Source organism: Balaenoptera physalus (genome assembly GCF_965194825.1).
Source record: "Balaenoptera physalus genome assembly, chromosome: 6".
Classification (NCBI taxonomy): domain Eukaryota; kingdom Metazoa; phylum Chordata; class Mammalia; order Artiodactyla; family Balaenopteridae; genus Balaenoptera; species Balaenoptera physalus.
Window position 1 is genome coordinate 96067320 of NC_138885.1, and position 19356 is coordinate 96086675.

The 19356-nt window shown below is 46.1% G+C and overlaps 1 protein-coding gene and 1 long non-coding RNA gene across 3 annotated transcripts in view; both read left to right on the forward strand.

Annotated features, from left to right (window-relative positions):
- Positions 1-17787, forward strand: part of NRP2 (neuropilin 2) — a 105763-nt gene extending 87976 nt beyond the window's left edge. For both annotated transcript variants that reach the window (XM_082467021.1, XM_082467022.1), the window contains exons 16-17: positions 12192-12242; positions 14274-17787. In XM_082467021.1, the coding sequence (XP_082323147.1) occupies positions 12192-12242; positions 14274-14578 (356 nt within the window). In that variant the 3' untranslated portion in view covers positions 14579-17787. The remainder of the gene's footprint in view (positions 1-12191; positions 12243-14273) is intronic.
- LOC309663431 overlaps positions 1-19356 on the forward strand; it is a 352908-nt gene that overhangs the window by 129325 nt on the left and 204227 nt on the right. The gene's annotated exons all lie outside the window — the stretch shown is intronic.

Sequence of the window (19356 nt, forward strand, 5' to 3'; positions counted from 1 at the left end):
AATTTATGAGCACTTTCCCAGACAAAACGGGAACTTGTAGCATGTTCAGGCTCGAAGATATTCCAGACTTTGGAGCAAGTAAGGAAGATAATTATATGAATACTGTGAACCTGGAAATATCATGGTGGAACATTTTATAAAAGGAACAATTCTATAACAACTTTGGGGAGGGGGACTTGGGGAAACTCAAAAGCCAGAGCTTATTGACGAGTAGTTTTCTTTTGGTTCTCTTTCTTGAGTAGTTAGTGATATAGTTATATGAAATATTTCTATCTGAGGGGTATTAGAGGCAAAAAATCCAGGAAAGACAGCCTCCCAGCTATTCAGTGTTTCTAGATGGTGGTCAAAAGAGGCGGTGGAAGAATTTTCCATCACTCCCTATTCGTGGGATGTATTAGAAGCATTCCATCAACCCAGGAGCCTTCCTCAGAGTCTGAGAACATCCCTAAAAGTCCCAAGAAAAGGGGCTTGTCCAGGAGATCCTATTTCTGTCAGAATCCTGCTTTTCTTCCTTTCTAAACCTAGATCCAGGAAGGAGTACTTCTTACAGCTATAAACCTGCCCAAGTGGTGCTAAAGGAAACAGGCTTCTGGGTTTTCAGATCTTACAGGAAGTGTTGTCAGTACAGAGGGCTCAGTATAGATGTCACTGTCTGTCCTCTGCAGGAGAAAAGAGCAGAATGTCCATGTTTAGAGCATTGTTTGCTCCTCTAATGACAAGCATCATTACCCATTTTGTCTACATAACATTTGGCTATTCTTAAAGCCATTTGTTCCCATTAGCAAAAGATGAAATGAAAGCATCTCAAAAGCATTTATTTCCAGCAAAGAGCCAGGCTCAGTCAACATTTTCATGAGCTGGCCTGGGACCAAATTCGCCAGAGTGAATTAAATTAGCCAGTTAGCATTACTGTTTTTGGAGCCACCTTTGAGAATTTCATCATTGCTTCTCCCACCTTGGTTCTGATCCCAAGGCTTATTCTATGTGCACTCTCTCTTCCCCCAAATAGCAGACTGTTACGATTCTGATCTTAGGCGTCAAACACAGCACTGTTATCAGTATGGTATTTCAGACCTAACCCAAGCATAAATGTTACAGAAATTGTATTACCATGGGTCATAAACACCAGATGTCAAGGCCCAGGATCGTCTGTCTTGGCTCCTACCTGGCCCTTATGATAGTTTAAATGTGCGTTCTTGCTGTTGAAGCAAGACTCTGCCCTCCTAGCCCAGATACCCGCAGCCTGGCCAGTCGGCTGTGGCCCTGTGTTTGTCTTCATCACCTCTCTTCACTGACTCTGCAGTTGTTTTGCACAAACATTGTTGGCCTTTCTGTAATCTCTGAGGAAAAGAGCTTCATTTTTAAGTTTTAATTTGTCCGTGTTGTGGGCTCCACATCTGAGCCAAACTGCAGATCTGTAGGTGCGGCTTGTTTTCTCTCTTTGTGTGCGTCACTGGGGCTCTTGCAGCTGTAATTTGCCTTTCATCCACTTCAATGACGGCCCAAAGAAAACACAAAAGAAATCCAACCAGAGGAAAAAGGAGGGGAGAGGGAAACACCAGCCAATGGTCTTATAATCAGCAGGGGAAAGATCGGCTTATATAAATAAATTAACAGCTAGGAACAGTGTAGGATTTAATGAAGCCTGACACAGATCAGGTGCACTGGAGTATGTCTCGAGGTTCGATATAATCAGAAACCTGCGCCTTTAGAAGGCGTCAGGCCACAGGCCTCGGCCAGACTACATTTGCCCTGTGTGGAGGAGTTCCTTTTGGCCCCAAACTTAAGCATGGAAGAGATACAAGATTTGGGGACTTGCCAAAGAGCAAACCCCCTTTTAGCATGGTTTCTGCATGGCACAAGGCAGAATCTTGGTGCTTCAGGGCAAACAGCAGAAACCATTCTTGCCCCAAGCCCAGTGGGCAGGAGACCCAGAATCCTTCTGTTCTCTTTCCAGTAAAGTAATTGTTCTTGGGCTTTGCCGTCACTGACCTCCAAGCTCCCAATAAAACTAAAGTCCCATGGCATCAGACCAAGAAATAGGAAAGGCCACTTGAAGAGTCAGCAACAGATGTGCTGGAGGCAAGACTGGCCCTGGGTGGGGAAAACACCTATTCTTGGAGGCTCATGACCGGATTCATTATGATACTGAAAAAGGTCGTTGGGGGAAATTATAAGATGGTCTCTGGCTAGGTTTCTTTTCATTTCTTTTTAACTTACAAGTTATACGTGACTATGTCCTCAAAAAGTGCAAATAATTTTTCTAAAAAGTTCATTTCATTGTTAACCAGTCCCAAGCCCCTCCCCAGAGGGAACCATGAGAAATTGTTCGAGGTATATATTACCAGGCCTTGTTTTATACCTTTACAAATGTATTTGTTCATGTCTAATTATGCAGTTTGCTTTGGTTGGGGTTAGTTTGGTTTTGTGTAAATAGTATCAACATTTGCTCACTTTGCTGGATAACTGCGCTTCTTTCCATTTGACAAAGCCTTGAGGATACTTTGTTGCACACCGACAGGTTTACCCCATCCTTTTCAGCTATTGTCTAGCATTTTGTATCATGTCGCTGTACCACAGTTTCTTAACTGCTCCCCTACTGGTGGTCATTCAGGTTGCGTCTAGGTTTTCTTTCTATGATAAACAATACTGCAGTGAACATCCTTGAGGTTGCCTCTTTGTGCAAGTTTCTCTGGGATAGAATATCTGGGTCAAATGGTGTGCCTGTTTACATTGTAATAGATGCTTCAGGTGGCTGAGTTTTACCTTTAAAATGAACCTGCCCCCATATGAGAGGGTAACAAACCAGCGGACACCCTGCATCATATCCCCTGTCATGTGCAGAAGCCACATAATCTCTGTGACTCTCTCTCTCTCTTTCTCTAAAGTGGGTGGAGTGCTTGCAAGGGAAGACTGAGGACAATTTTAGTTGAAGGGAATTTTAATCACAGGGACTTTTTTTAATGCTGATTTGCGGAGAATGTGAGCCTGGCTATAAGATGCAGCTCGCTGGAGCTGTGGCCACCGTGGCCTGGGAGTTAATTCTATCCCTGGTTCAGCAGGCAGAGCCCTGTTCTCCATGATTAATGAGTTCCACTTGGTTTCTTCAAAGAGTGACTGTGCTGTGCCTTGCCGTTATTTATTTATGTTTTCTACTAAAAAATTCGTGTCAAAAACATCCTTTAAGGTCAGTGCACATTATTGTGCTGCAGACAAAAATATTCCAACAGCCACAAGTAGGCCCACGTGCCAACAGAAAGTCCCTAATCCTGTGGCCTTGTGCCCAAGGGCCCCATGATGGCCCTGAGAGGGGCAGGTCTGCCTGGCTGAAAGGAGGCACCCAGCTTCTTTCTGAGGAGGTTCAGGGCTAATGTGACCCGAGGAAAGGTAGTAGGAAGTGCGGTGGTTTTCCAGTGGGAGGTTTCAATGTGCAGGCAAAGCTGCTAGCCCCAAGTGGCTCCAGAGAGGAAGGACAAGTAGAAGAGAAGCCAAGGGACCCATTAGTTCAAAACACCATTTCTTCTAAGAGTTGCTACCCTTGTTTCTACTGTGCGTTTAGACCAAGGGGTCAAAGTAATGTGACTGAGCATAATGGATAGTGTGACGGCCATATATGAGCTTTGCCAGCTTTCTCCAACCTGCCAAAAATCCAGGACTGCTGCCTCTAGGGCTTGAGGCTTGGGTATAACTCTTGGTGGCTCAGGGGAAGAAAAAGCAGCACAAGAGTGAGGTGTGGGTGAGCTACACGGGCACGCACACACACACAAGCTTGTTTTGTCTTCTTTGTGTAATTGTGCAAAATTGAACCCTTTTAGTATCATTAACTGACATACCCAAAGGCAAAGGCTCTGATCCAGAGCGGGAATGATAGGGCACCACGTCTTGGCTTTCAGCAGCAGCAGTTTCTTTCTCAGGCGGCAGGACTCATTAACTGGGTGCTGGACTGGAGTTCTCCGGAACTCGCCAGAGAGCAGCCAACTCCAGTAATGAAGGGAATGCGGAGAAAGCTTTGAGCCTGAGGTGGCCTTGACCTAAGTCCTATTCTCAGTCGGCCTGCTGGTTACTGAGGCTCGTTTCAGCACAGTCTGTTATGAATCTTTTCCTCTCTTTGCATCTCCCTACTGCCACCAAGGGGCTGGGAGAAGGGATACAAGGACCCTGAGGGCCATGTGGTCTTCCGTATCGCTTCTCTGGGGCACTTCCAACAGCTGGTACTTAGGTGGGAAGACAGTCACTAGGACGGAGACTGGGGCTGACGTGGGTTGTCAAAGGAGCCCCCAAGGTGCCTCATCAGCCTCGGCCAACTGCAGACCAAGATCGCGAGCTCGGGAATAGCGTCCACGGGAAGCCCTGAGCTCTCACCGCCGTCATCATTTCCTGGCTCTGAACTCCTCACAGGGCCACCGTCCCCTACTCTTTCCCCAAGAAGGACCTGTTTCCACCTATCTATCTACCTCTGGGTCGGGTGTGGTTCATCTTCAACCTCCACCCTCCCATTTCTGCAGCTGCCCCCTCTCTCGGTGGCTAAAGGCCTTTTCTTCTCCTCTGGCATTCCTGCACTTTCTCCACCTCCCTCTACCAAGGCCTCCTGCCAGAAGAGCCCGTCAGATTCCCAACACAGAGGCTTCATTGCTTGCTTCCTCCAAGTAGCTGCATTTTTACAGGAGACCAAACCTAAGGTCGGAGGAATTACTCTCTTATGTTATAACCACAGTTCTCAGCCACCGGCAAACTTTTGGGGGAAATCATCTCTTGAATGGGCAGAGAGAGGTACCTCTTTGGAAGCCCTAAAATCTTATCACAAGGTCATGGATCCTTGTGTTCAGAAGAGCCCAGCTTTTAAGTAAAGCAAACTCTCTTGGTGAGATACATGTGTATAGAGAGTTTTTTCCCAAGGACCTACAACACAGAGGGGCAATTACAACACAGAGGGGCAATCTTTAAGAAGACATTGCTTTTCACGTTGGAAGTGGATGCAGTTTTGTTTCTTCTCCTCCATCCTTTCACTTGTCCCAGGTAACACCAAACCTCTCCACCTGTGCAGTGTTTCCAGTTTATGCACTTCTTGAACCTTGGGACTGGAGGAGAGGAGAAATGTTAAAGCCTATTGGCGAACTCCCTGAAATGTGAAGATATGAGACGTTTTTCCTAACATCTCAGGAAAAAATCAAGAATGCAGTGGAAGGGGGACACTTTTCTCCAAACTTTTCTTTTTCCCACCTTCATACCCTCAGAGAAGGTAGCCAACAAAAGAAGGGCCTCTTTCTTGTGGACATACCCACTTACAGTAATGGAGAATATCTCTGATTTCTTGAAGACCTAGAGCAAAGCAAAGATTCCAGAATTTTCCTCCATCAGCCTTACTGTTTTTTTTCCAGCCTACACAATCATGAAGCCTATGTTTATAACTAAACATTTCTCTGGCGCCTCCTTTTTCTTATTTTCACACCATCATTAGGGCTCAGTGGAGCCATTCTGGCCTCAGCTGCTCATCTGCCTCCACACTTGAAAGTATTATTAGGTCATTTCACAGCCTTCTCCTTTGCAGTCAGTATTTCCAATTCTTTTTAGTGTTTCCTCCTGATTATTCAACTAAAAATAATAGAAAATCATGTTCAAAGTCTTCTGGTATCACAAACCAAGCCCCCTTTTCTTTTCCAGCTTGAAACCATTTGAAAACTTCAAAAAAAAAAATACTTTTTTCCATGACTTTGCGTAGGTTTGGCTATAGCCCAAGAGATAAAAAACCCACGATAAAGGATCTTCTGGTGGTGTTTCTAAACTCAAGCCAAGCCCAGCACGGGATGAATGGCTCTCAAGTAGCCTGACTGTAATGGAGGAGCTTTGGCAAACATTCGATCTACATCTGAACTTTTGGCTCCTTATAGCAACAGGGGATGAACAAACTGAATTAGGGAAATTAAGTGTGGTAGGGAGTAGGAAGCTTCAGCCAATACTAAATATTAAACTGAATTAAACACGTTGGAGGGCCAAGAAATAGCTGCTAGTCCTTCATGATTTCTCATTTATTTAGATCACAGTGTTGTGTCTCCTGCTGGGATCAGAACAAAGTGACTGAGAGAATTTTCTGAAGGCTACTCCCATCTGAAAGGTCCAGTGTGATTTAATTGACTCGGGGGGTTCGGGAACTTGGAATCAAACTCAACAAGGGCTCTAAGTGGCCAAGAGCTAATCCCACATAAATCACAGCCCCAAACAAGGTGTCGAAAATGTTCTACTGCCGAGCTCTTCAATGACTTACTGCATTTTTCTACCCTCCTTCCTCAATTTCTTCCTCCTTGGAGAAGACGCGATGACCCCTGGTACCCTTGAAAATGAATGGTTTCAGTGATTTCCTCTGTAGGCGTCTCTTCAATCCTTGCTTTAAAGGCTGGTTGCAGTTTGGTGGGTTGAGTGGATGTGTGGGTTAACTGGCTTCTCACCAGGTCTTGTCAGCCCTGCCTCAGCTAAGATGGAGGCTTCAAACTTGGGGAAACCATTTACTAGCTCTGTCAGTTCCTCAGTTGCCCCTTAGCAGGACTGGTTCCTAAGCTAAACGAGCAAGTATGGAAAACATGGAACCTCATGGCTTCCTTTCACCTGTCCTTTGCATGGTCTTCTCCTTCCACGGGCACCTTAAGGTGGATGCCTTCAGGTGTGACCACCTCCAGGAGAGGACAGACCCGGGGTGAAGACGGGTGGCGAGCCCTTTTCTGTCGAAGTTGCCTTGTCTACAACCAGCCGCCCTTTTCAGGGAACCCTCAGCAGAAAGGCCATCAGAGCTTTCTCATTTTCTTCCTGTAAAGACGAGTTCCAAGCAGGAAAGAACATCAGTGCTTACTTTACAGGGGAGCAAGCTGAGACCCAGGGAGGGTCAGAGACTCGTCCCGGCTCTCACACCTGGGTGAAGTGGCAGAGCTCAGATGGGAAGGAGGAAGTCTGCTCCCGGGGCAGTGCTCCCGTCTAGTGCTCCTCCACATCCCGTGCTGCCCCCCTCCGGGTACCGTCCTTAGAGTGCATCTGCTACACGTTCTGGATGGCCAGCCTGTCATCAGCTTCCACCAGGCATCTTAAGCCACTGCTCGGAGTTGGCCTGGAAGGGACTCTTCATTGAAAGCCAGCATATGTTGGTGTCCTGGTCAGTGTGCAAGTGATCCGGGGACGGATGGCCTTAAATCATTTTATCTAAACGTAGCCAGTGGTTTCAGGTGGGCTCCTCACTCTCCTAACTATCTTGTGAGGCTCTTTTTTTTTGATGCAGAAAGTAAACAGAACAATGTCAATGAAAATACACTCACAGCAACCACGGCATATGAGATGTGGTGGAAGGGAAGGTCGAAATTTTTCTGTAACTGCAGAAAAGCAAACTAACCCCAAAGGATCCTAATTTCAGAGGAAGAAAAGAAGAAAATAAGGGAGAGAGAAAAGATAAAGTGGGTGCGTGTGTGTGTGTGTGTGTGTGTGTGTGTGTGTGTGTGTGTAAAGAGAGAGAGAGGGTGGGAAGGAAAATCTAAATGAGAGAGGGCGTTCTTGTTTTAGACCTAAACCACACTCAGGGGGGATTTTCTGTTTGCAGGTTGGAGTGTCTGGGGCGTTTCTCTTGCATGGCATGTGTGATCTTACAGTGCCAGGCAGTGTTCCAGACCCCTCTGGGAGAAACACAGCTTTTTCGAGTAGGCAGAGCTCATGGCTGGGGATGGCTATTCCCCGTTTGTGCTGTAGTGTTACAATGTACTGACAAGGATGCTGGAGAATATTTGGCTCTTCCGGGGTGGAAGGGGTTCCTAGACAGTCCAGAGGATGTTTTAGTAACTAGTCACTATGGGGTCTTTTGCTCTGGAAAATCAGGATAATAAGAGATAGGTGAGACCTTGAATCACTCTTCACTGGGTACCTAACCCACCTCTCAGTGACACTAAGGGAAACAAGGGGACCGTTCAGCCTGAGATGTAATGTCAATATGAAAATGACCAGGTTTTGTGTGGTTGTTTTTTTTTTTTTTTAGCCGCACTGCGCGGCATGCGGGACCTTGGTCCCCCGACCAGGGATTGAACCTGTGCCCCCATGCCCCCTGCAGTGGAAGCTCGGAGTCCTAACCACTGGACCGCCAGGGAATTCCCCAGGCGGAGCTGATTTTTTTTTTTTTTTTTTTTGGCATGCGGGATCTTGGTTCCCCGGCCAGGGATCTAACCCGCACCCCCTTCATTGAAAGAGCAGATCTTAACCACTGGACCACCAGGGAAGTCCCAGCCAGGTTTCGTTGAATTGGGTTTTTTGTTTGTTTTTTAACTAGTGGCTACTCTGCTCACTTGATTTCTCGAACTCTGTTAAACTCCTTTCCAGGCGCTCATGAGTTCTTCTTCCTCTCACTCTGCTGGTCTGCAGCAGCCAGCGCAGGGATGTGACTCTCCTTAGGGAAATACGGGGTGGAAGATCTGTGAGCGGGCAGGGCAACCTCTGAATTCCTCAGTGGATCTGATCAAAATGAATACGAGCCCCAAACCAAGAGATCAGTGTACGAGTAGAAAGGCTCAGGTGCCATGTTTGAGACCATCTCTCTCCATCAGACAGAGAAAGGAGCTGGAACTCCACATCCCCACCCCACCCTTGCAGCAGCCTCCATTCCAAAGCCATCTCCTCCTGCCTCCCACATTTTTTCCCTGCCTTGGCGCAGCCTCATCTGCCCAATCCCTGCCCCAGACTCGCCAGCACTTTGAGTCCCCTCCACAGCAACCCACTTTCTTTTATGCTCTTTTGGCATGAGTGAGTCCTTGCTTCCCAATCACACTGGAGGGCCTCGATTGTAGACACCGGGTCCCATACATCTTCCTTTCCCAAGCTCCTCCGTGTGGTTCCCGGGCACGTAGTCAACCCTCTTAATAAGTGAGGGTTGGTTGATCGGTTGGTTAGTCAGTAAGTGAAAACTGCCCTTTGAAGAACAATGTAAATCAGGCTTCCCTGTCTGGGGGAATGCCTATCACAGAAAAATGTGAAGTCCCAAATCTCAGATCACCGCATCCTCACATTCCTGAGAAGTCTCCGTGAGTTCCCATCCAAGTGGTGAGCCAGCAATGCAGGCAAACAGCCAGGGGCTGTGTATCCAGCCCACTAGGATGAAGGCAAGGCGCACCCTTGTTGGAATGGGTTAGGGATGATATAGGGGGTTTGCTTGAGTGCACACCTGGGGGAGTTGAGGGGAGAGGGTGTCCTCTGGCCCTAATACAATACTGAGTGTTGGAATTCAGATTTTGGAGTCAGACTGATCTGCGTTTGAATCCGAACGGGGGCCCAGAAGGAAACAGGGTCATGTGAGCACAAAGGTTGAAAGTGGAAGTCGTGTGGGTGGTAAGGTCCATCCCTGAACTGTGTTCTCTTAAAGGTGGGGCTCATTCCATTCTCCCCCATCTGTCTCCCATTCACAAACACACCCACCTACTAAAACAGAGTCCTGGAAGGTCCTCTCCAAGTTTTTCCTCATTAAAAAAAAAATTTAATTCCACGTCCCTGGTCCCCACAGTCTTTTGCCATCTACCTCACTTCCCCAGCCAGGTCTCCATCCTGTGGCTGTCATGTCCCCTTCCCAGGGAGGTGCTGCCTCCTCCACTCTTTGCCTTGAGCTCCTGGGTCACCTCTTCTCCGTCCAACCTGCCCTTGCCTTTTTTTCACTAGAACTACAGGGACCCGGTGGACATCCACCCTCCCTGCCAGCATCCTGAGGAAACAGGCTGAGGTTTACCTCCTGGGCTCAACAGAAAAGGAAAGTGACCCGTGCAGGGCAAAGAGCCATCTGAGAAAGGAAGCTCTTAATCAAACACAGATATCAAGAATATTAGCAAGGGGACTAGAGAAAATTGCTATCAAAGTAAATTGCTTTTTGTACAAATGTTCCCTTTACTGGGGTTTTCCCCAGTGTGTCATTCTTTCTTTAAGGCTTCGTGAACAGATGCTCTCTTGAAAATGTTGATTAACTTATCCTTTTTTTGACCCCTTCCCACTCACCCAAACTCCTGGGAGCAGTGATTATGCAAAAAGCCAAGTCAAGCCTCTAAAGTGTTCTTCACCTGAAGTAGGCTTTGATCCTCCAGGGGCAGAAATCTCAGCCACATCTGGGCAATCAATTTCATAGAATCTTAAAAATGGACCTATTCCTGGGAGGTCATCTCATCCAGTCCTCTGCCCACAGAGACAAGAGGCTGTGATCTCCTGGGACAAAATGTTCTCATAGTCATTACCATCCTCTTACCCATTTTCCACTGAGATCAATGCCACATCCACTGCTTTCCAGCCCATGATCAATAGTGTCTTAAGAGTTCTTCCCTGAGGGTGTGAGATGGAGCAAGATGGCATTCTAGCCTCCAAGAATTTGTCACATCCTTGGCAAAGACTGAATCCCTAAAAGCAAGAACAGGATGAGGCCCAAAAGTCACAGGCAGGAGCCCCGCAGTTTTCGTCCTGGGCTAATCCACATATTCTTATCCAGTGTTCTGCATCTTCTAACCGTGAAGCTGTTAAGACATATGAGCATCCCATAAAAATGATTAATTGTTGGAAATGTGATGGTTTTCTTCCATGTTTTTTATTTCTCATAAGGTTAAAAAAAAAAAAAGCTCCAGGTTGATTTCCACAAGCCAGATTTGATCCCTATGACAGACACCACCTGCCTCTTGTTGATTCACTTTTACATCTTCATTCCAAGGACACAGCCTGCGTTGCAGAGTCCTGGAGAATAACACAGGGGCTGGGCATTGAGGTGGGGAAGCTGTCGTGGCCTGCAGGTACCAGTTGTTGTGCTATAAACATGCCAGGAACAGGCTGGATTTATGGAGGATTGGTGCCACGTGGCGTCCATCTTTTCAAGTAGGGTCTTAGCAAGTGGTTTTCCGCATCCCTTACTGGCGACCAAAAGGATGAGAATGTGCTTTAGCACTTTGGCCAGGAATGAAGAAGACTTCGAACATGATGAAAACCACTGCCTCCAGGGAAAGACTGAATGTCAGGTATGGCAGTGATGGATTGGTCCTCAGTTCAGGTCATAGTCAAGTAGATCTTCCCCGAGGTGTTGTGCAGATGAGGGAGAAGTTCAGGCTGGTCTGAAGTTCTTGTACTCCTCTTGTTTGATACTCTAGCTGTTTGGAATTTGGGGTTTGTGTTAAGCCTTGATTTTTTTAATATAAATTTATAGTGCTGACATCGAGGTAGTTCACCTGACTTGGGGTTGAAACTCCTGAAGGGCCACATACATTCACTGGAGCCATTTTGACCTGACAGCAGGGACAGGTATAATTAACTTGTGAGACAGGAAGAAATGATAAGACCCTTTTCTTCACCACATATTTGATTCTCTTTTTTAGTGTTTTACCATTTTAGACAGGTAATTTCCATTGGCTCTGATTTCTATAAGATGGACAGCATGGTGAATAGAGACCTGAATTATCCTCCCCATTCCCCAAAAGATTATCATAAAAAAAAGAAAAAGATAGACAGTGATAATCCTGGGGAAAATTCTGAGTAAATTAACTTAGCTCTGTTCAAGCCTGGGCGAGTCAGATTGGATGCCCATGTTTGATCTATTCTAAGCTGTGAAGAAAGCCAATGGGAAAAATAGACTGGGAAGGAAAGAGAAGGGATATTAGCACAGACATGGAGGCGGACAGGCGTTATAACATTCTTTCCAGTTCTAGTTCTACATTAAAACATGTAATGATGAAATGTGATTTCCTTAAATTACTTTACATTTATTTGAAATCCAGAGGAGAAAGACGCATACTCTGTGCCCACTTAGATGCATGCATATGAGATGAGGAGGGGCCGTTTGCTATATCAAATGAACATCGCAGTCATGGCAACTGATGACGGACATGAGAGACCACTGAAGGTGCCTTAGATAAAACTCAGACCTACTTTGGTTGTAAACAACAGTCACTATAAAGACACACGGGAGCATTTACTTGGCGCTAGAGGCCTTTCTTATTGTTTCTGTTCTTCTGGTTATCGTTGGAAGTAAAGGCAAATCATTTGAAGGGGAAAGAATCCAGTAATGTACGTACTAAATGACCTAGAAGCAGAAAGTGACTCTTGAGCTGCCTGCAGTGCTGGGGAGTCATCCTCAGCAAGGAAACATCTCTGCCTTTTAGCCACGGCAATAGAACTTGTTATAACTTGATATTTTTTGGTTTTCTCTTTCGTTATAGTGGACATCCCAGAAATACATGGGAGAGAGGGCTACGAGGATGAAATTGATGGTGAGTATTGCTATGATTTAGAAGATAATCGTGACAGTCAAGTTTGGCTATAAAGACAAAAACAAAAATAACGTCCGGGGTATTGGAGGGCCAGAATTTAGAACTATCGGCCAGAAATATAAGTGAAAAGAATCCAGAGAGGAATGAAGAAACCATCAATTGCTCTCTCAAGGTCAAATTTAGCGATTTAGAAAGCTTATTGAGTTCCCTCTGCCTAATCTGAAACAGGTCTCCTACTTTGGGCAACTTTCGACACTGATGAACTTCAAATCTGAATAAGCCCTTTAGAAGTGAAAGCCGGGCTTCTCTACACATGTCTCTGCTTGAACCCACTGACCTCCTTCCAAAAAGGGCCGAGTGAATGAGCGTCGCTGAATATTCTCTCAGGCCTGCTGTGGTTTCCAATTCCATGGCTTTCAGGGACCCTTCTCACACTCTCCATGACTCCAAGTTGGGGCTTGTTGCAGGATTTAGGTTTCTTGTCCACACTGCCCATCTCATGTTATCATATTTATTCCAAGCTCTATTTTGCTACTTCAAATACACATACTTCATGAGGCTGAAGCAAGAGTCCTGACTGGAGGGGCACTGAGCAAACACGCAGATGTAATATCTTCCCTCGACTCAGAGCAATGCAGGTCTCTCTGGGAGTCTCTGAGTGCCAGAGTTGATCCCCAAGAGAGATCACCAAGGTTCCCCTCAAAGAACAGCTTTAGACCAAGATTGATGCCTTTAAGAAGAGCAGTTTATAGAGCAGCTGTTTTGAACCTGACCTTAATCAAACACTTCAAGTGTAGCTATAGAAACAGAGTGACTAACCCAAACAGCACCTTGTTAACTGAATGCAGACTCTCCCTGCGAAGCCCGGTCTAACGTTCCTTTTATGGGCAAAGCTGCACAACTGGCCTTCACAGAGAGGCTGCAATAGATCAAGCAGCAGAAGCCCTAAGATGGGGTGGAAAGAGTAAGGGATGTGGATGGTGAAAGCCTGATTTATTCTCCTAGTTTAACTGCTTGTTAACTCTGGGAACTTGTGTTACCTAGTCACTTAATCTCTTAAAACCTCTATTTCCTCATCTATTTTTTAAAATTATAATATCACCCTGCCTTCTTCATGGGATTATTAGGAAATCCCACAAAATTCTCCATGAATATGGTCATGCCTTGGCCACACTATAGAAGTATAAGTATATTAGTTTGCTGGGGTGGCCATAACAAAGTACCACAAACTGGGTGACTTAAACATCAGAAATTTATGTCTCCAAATTTCCCTTTTTTATAAGGACACCAGTCATACTGGATTAGGGCCCACGCTAAGGACCTCATTTTAAATTGATTACTTCCATAAAACCCCTATCTCCAAATAAGGTCACATTCTGAGGTACTAGGGATTAGAATTCAACATCTGATTCTGGGGGGTGGGACATATAATACATAGCAGTAAGGTTAAGATTTAGGTCGAGAGGTCTGGTGGCTCAAAAAAATCTGCTGCTTGGATGGCCAGGAATGCTAACTTGGGAAACTCACTGTGTGAAAATAGCCTCAGCCTGTTCTTTGATTTAACCTGAAGCAGTTGGAAGTAGGGATGAGTAGGCAAAGAAAGAAGGGTGCCCAGAACACAGGGCCGTCCCAGGTGCTCCAAAGGCTCCCTGAAGCTTCTGGGAAAATCTGAGCTTACCTAATGTGAATCAGATTCTTTAAGTATCTAATCCTTAGACCATACTTACTCTGTGCTGGTCACCAAGCACTTTGCAAATATTAAGTCATTTAAACCTCCTAACAAGCCAGTGAGGTTATTAGTAACGCCATTTCACAGATGAGAAAACCGAGGCAAAGAGAAGTTAAATAACTTGCCCAAGGTTACAGAGCTAGGATGAGGCAGGCCTGGGCTTTGAAGCCAAGCCATGTAGTTCCAGAGTCTACAGCTTAGTCCTGGGCTCTGAAGAACCTCTGAACTGGGCTGGGGGAGCCTCAGTTATTTCACCCCGAAAGAAGCAGTGCCTGCAGTCTCTCGTGTCCTTTATGTCCTAGACGAGTACGAGGTGGACTGGAGCAACTCTTCTTCCCCGACCTCCGGGTCTGGGGCTCCTCTGGCTGACAAAGAAAAGAGCTGGCTCTACACCCTGGATCCCATCCTCATCACCATCATCGCCATGAGTTCGCTGGGCGTCCTCCTGGGGGCCACGTGTGCAGGGCTGCTGCTCTACTGCACGTGTTCCTACTCAGGCCTGAGCTCCCGCAGCTGCACCACGCTGGAGAACTACAACTTTGAGCTCTATGATGGCCTCAAGCACAAGGTCAAGATGAACCACCAGAAGTGCTGCTCGGAGGCCTGACGGATTGCACCCAAATCGCATCTGACGTTTCATTCCAGCAAGAGGGGCTAGTGAAGATGACAATTTTTTTTCCTTTGGAAACTGAATGCCATAATCTTGATCCAACCGATCCAGAATACTGAAGGTGTGGACAGAACAGACAGGCAAGTCGAGGGAGGAGGGCAGATGCAGCCTTTCAGGGGGTTGTGACCCACCTAGGACCGTGTGGCTGAGTCATTGCTGGGACAAAGACAGGAGCTCATCTCTTTGGGGGTCACAGTTCTATTTTGTTTGTGAGTTTGTTATTATTATATTTCTTTGGTCTATGAGCAACTCAAGAGGCAGAAGAGAATGACTTTTCCAGTATAGAGCAGAGCAGGGATCAATAGTCTCTGCTTTCTCTTTTTAATCAACACTTGGAAAGCAAAGGGTCTTTTCAGACTTTCCATCTTTAGAAAAAAAAATTCCAAAACAAAGCCGTTCAGTTTATCCCATCCTCTGATCGTCTTATGACTTCCGGGATTTGCTGTGGTATAGCTTCTGCCAGCCAACTTGACAAGCTGCCATTTCCAGTCCTAGCATTTCAGTAGGATGTTGTTGCCTTTAACTTTTTTTATCCAGGGGAAAATTGCCATTTTAGGGTCAGCATGAACAGCTCTTTCTTACATGAGATTTGAAACAAACCAGAAAGGAAACTTCACACGTCAAAATCCATAGAAGCGCCTCCGTGTTAGAAGCGGACAAGCCTTAACGTGCTTTGTGAATAGGAGCCATTCATTCAATCTAGACCCAGAATTTGTGGCTGTGAGGCTACTTTGTGGGGCCTCTGGTGGTGGTTTTGCTTTTCCTTTTCCTTCTTCCTTGTTCTTCTAAAACATACACACATGCACACACACACACGCACCATACGCACACACACACAAGCACGCACACATATACACACATGCACTCATTTGTCAGGTCTCTAAGCCCCAGGAAACAGCATTATCTGATATTCTCTGAGATGGGGCTGGGGAAATATAGGCTACTAGTATGTTTCTCCATCAGTGAGATGTAACTGGCGACCACTGGCTGGAAAGCCGAACAGTGGAAAGAGAAAAAGAAGTCCATCCTCTGGGATCATGCAAAGGCTGAGAGGACCGTAAGAGACGTTGTGATAACTCCGTCTCTCCAATAGGCTAGTAAACACTGACTCCTCCTTGGCATGACAGCCGCCACCTTAACCTTTCAGAAGCATCAGAACTAGGATGTCCGTGAGCTGATTCTGACCAGAAGTCTGCAAGCACTGCGGACCAAAATGCTAATTCTGCTTCAACCCCAGAGAGACCTATGTTCTTACACACACACACACACACACACACACACACACATTTATGTATTTTTTTATTAAGTGCCTTGAAAGAAAATGAAGAAAACGTATCTTCCTTCTACGTAGAAATCAGCGAATACCATACAAGCTAAGGCATTCGTCTGTTCCCCTTCCCTGACCCAGCGGCTCCACGCCCAGTTTCCCCCGCGTAGCTGATCCTACCGATGGAGTAAGCCCTGCCACCCGCGTGCTAGTCATAGCCCTAGATGACTCTCAACTGCTCTAGAAGGGGAGGCATCCGGAATTGCATGAAACTGTGTGAAGGATAAGATTGTCCACGTCAGGATCCAAATCTTGATTTTGTAGTAACGCCTAAGGATTGCCTGCGTGCTGGAAGTACATTTGAAACCCAAACAGTACGCCCAGCCTATTGCTTATCAGTGGTTAAACTGTCAGACCATTTTTGCTGCTATGGTCACCCACAATTTCATTTGTCTCATACCCAGGTGTAAGGGGAAGGGTGAATGGGACCGGCTGTTTCCTTTAAATGATAACTTACGGAAATGCTAGTTCAGATGGTAACGTCACAGTGTTCTGTATGCAGAGAGGGAGAGTTCATACCGACGGCTATTTATTCATATGTGTGTGTGTCTTTGCCAGCCTTTGAGTTCTCTGTATCTACTGTGTATGTGAATGGTCACGTGGGACTCAGTGATGTTGTTGTGACTTTGACCTAGGGCCCGAGAGTCACTGCTGACCTCGGCTCTCATTGGCACAGTGGTAGTTAGAGGTGAAAAGTAAAGCTGTCAAGCCCAAGGACTTAGCTTCAGGCCCCCCTGAGCTGGGCGTGCGTGCAGCAGAAGCAAGTTCTTAATTAGCCCACCTTCCTCTTCGGCTTTCCGTGTAACTCAGTGTTCAGGAAGCTAGCAAGTCCAGGGGGTTCCAGAGTTAGCCTGCAGAAGAAGAGAGTTCAAAAGCCAACACGGGGTGGGGTGAGGGGTACTTCCCTGGCGGTCCAGTGGTTAAGACTCGGCACTTCCACAGCAGGGGGCACAGGTTCAACCCCTGGTCGGGGAACTCAGATCCCACATGGGTCGTGGAGCAGTCACACACACACACACACACACACACACACACACACACACACACACACACACGCAAAGCCGACGCCGGAGGTCCTGGCCCTCTCATGTCCCTTGGGCCATTTTACAACTCCCCAAAGACCAGCCCTGCCTCTGGCCTGCAGTTCACCTCTGAGTTATGTACAACTCAACCTGCATCCCTCTAAAGTCCTGTATCTATACTCACCATTGGCTGGTTTGAGGCCCTGCGTGGGCTCTGAATGCTGAACAAAAGCAGGGCATCCAGGGCTACGTGTAGATACCTCACCAGCACTGGAGGCTGGTCTGCTGGAAGACAGAAAGACGGTGGGGCCTGATTATAACCCGACCAGGGGACACCCGGGTGCATTGGTTGTCTCTATCTGCAGGTAGGCTAGCTGACCCCTCTCCTTGAGTCCTTCCCTTTGGGAAACCCTACTCACAGTATTGATCTCCTTTTTTGCCTTGTACTGAATGACACGTTACCTCCACGCTCTCCCGGACTAGGCGGTCAGCAGGGCCACAGGGCTGCTTCCTCTCTTCGGTGGGGATGGGGAGTTGACGGGGTGAGGGTCCGAGGAATGACCATGAATGGCAAGAACACAAGGGAAAAAGTTGAACTGTCACACAGAAGGTTAACTTTTCCAAGGTTTGCAGTTAAAGGTATTTGACCATTCGCTGGCTGAGCCAGATCAAGGGAACTTGAGAGCTTTTACTGTGATTCTTCAATGTAAAAAATAAACAACAATGTCAAACTGTGTTTATATGATTTGTATAAAGCCTTTTTAAGATTACTATTTAAATAAACATTATACCAGAGATATTTTTCTGCGTGTTTCTTTATTGGAGACAAAGAGACTTGGGTTCTGAGTGACCTAATCATCCCAGTTTGCCTGAGACGTTCCTGGGTTTTAGCACTGAAAGTCCCGTGTCCCGGGAAATCCCTCAATCCCAGCCATATCAGGATGGTCGGTCATTCTCTTGGAACAATGTTTCTCAGCACTTTTATGTGAAGTTAGTAGGTAGATTGGCTAGCTGGCTTTTTATAAGGTGAAAATATGATGTAGATGGGTAATGGGCTACCTGGCCAGGTGGGCTTCTTTAGCTCAAAGGCTTGCCTGGTAGATTTCCGAGACTGTGATCCCTACAAACACTCCTCCTCCCTAGACATCGCCAGTCCCTTGCAATTTTTGACTCTTTGCTGCTGCCTTCCTGCTCAAACATTTGCTTGTCAATATCTCTGGTAATTTCAAGGTCTATAACAGTGCTTCTCAAAGTGTGGTCCCTGGACCGGCAGTATCAGCCTCACTTGGGAACTTGTCAGAGGTGTACATTCTCGGACTCCACTCCACATCTACTGAATCACAAACTCTGGGAGGAGGACCTAGAGATTTACATCTTAACAAGCCCTCCAAGGGGTTCTTATGCACCTTCAAGTTTAAGAACCTCTGGTCTAGGAGAAAGGAGAAGTAGCCTGGCTTCACAAAATGATTAGGGATCTTCTCACCTATGGGTTATTGAATTCAAAACAAACTAGACTTTGGCCAGAGAAAACTAAAGGAGGTCAAGTACACTCTTAGGTAGTACAAGTTTCCAGAGGATGAGGAAGGAAAAGCCTTACTATGAACTTCCCACTATCCCACACACGAGAGACTCAAAGCTGTGAACCAGAGCTGAATTTGCCCCCATCCGGAAGCTCTGTTCACATTTGGTTCAATCATTTATTCAAAAAATGTTTTTGAGCACTTCCTGATTTTGTAAGCTCTTGGAGCTTATACTCCAGTGAAATGGACAGAAAGCAGACAGCCAAGCACATAAGATAAGGATTGCTTATGGTAAATTCGATGAAGGCAATAAACACGTAGCTCTGACAGAGAATTACTAGATATTAAAGGTATAATATTTGTGTCACTTGAGTTCCTATTTGCAAAACATGGCTAATTATTACTGATGTTACAGGATTTGGGTTAATATATTAAATACAACTTACCCGTTTTATAGTCGACAACACTTATCATAATGAAACCTAATGAATCTGATATAATATCAATACAATATATCTCTTGGAAACTTTTTTTAAAAAGCATTACCAGGGTCACTCCCTGTAAACGACTGATCAAGGAAGACCTCCCTGAGTAGGTGATATTTAAGCTAAAACCTGAAAAGATAAGGAAGTCAGCTAAGCAAAGGACCTGGGACAACTTTTCCCAATTGAAGGAACAGCATATAGAGATCCTGCTGTGGGAAAGAGTCTGCTGTGTTCCTATGACCACAAAGCAGAGCAATGAAAGAGCGAGTATGATCAACGGGGGGGAAGGGTATCGAGACTGGGGAGCCAGGTAAGATTCTGCAAGGCAGTGAGGAGGTGCTGCCTTGCATCACTCTTTGGC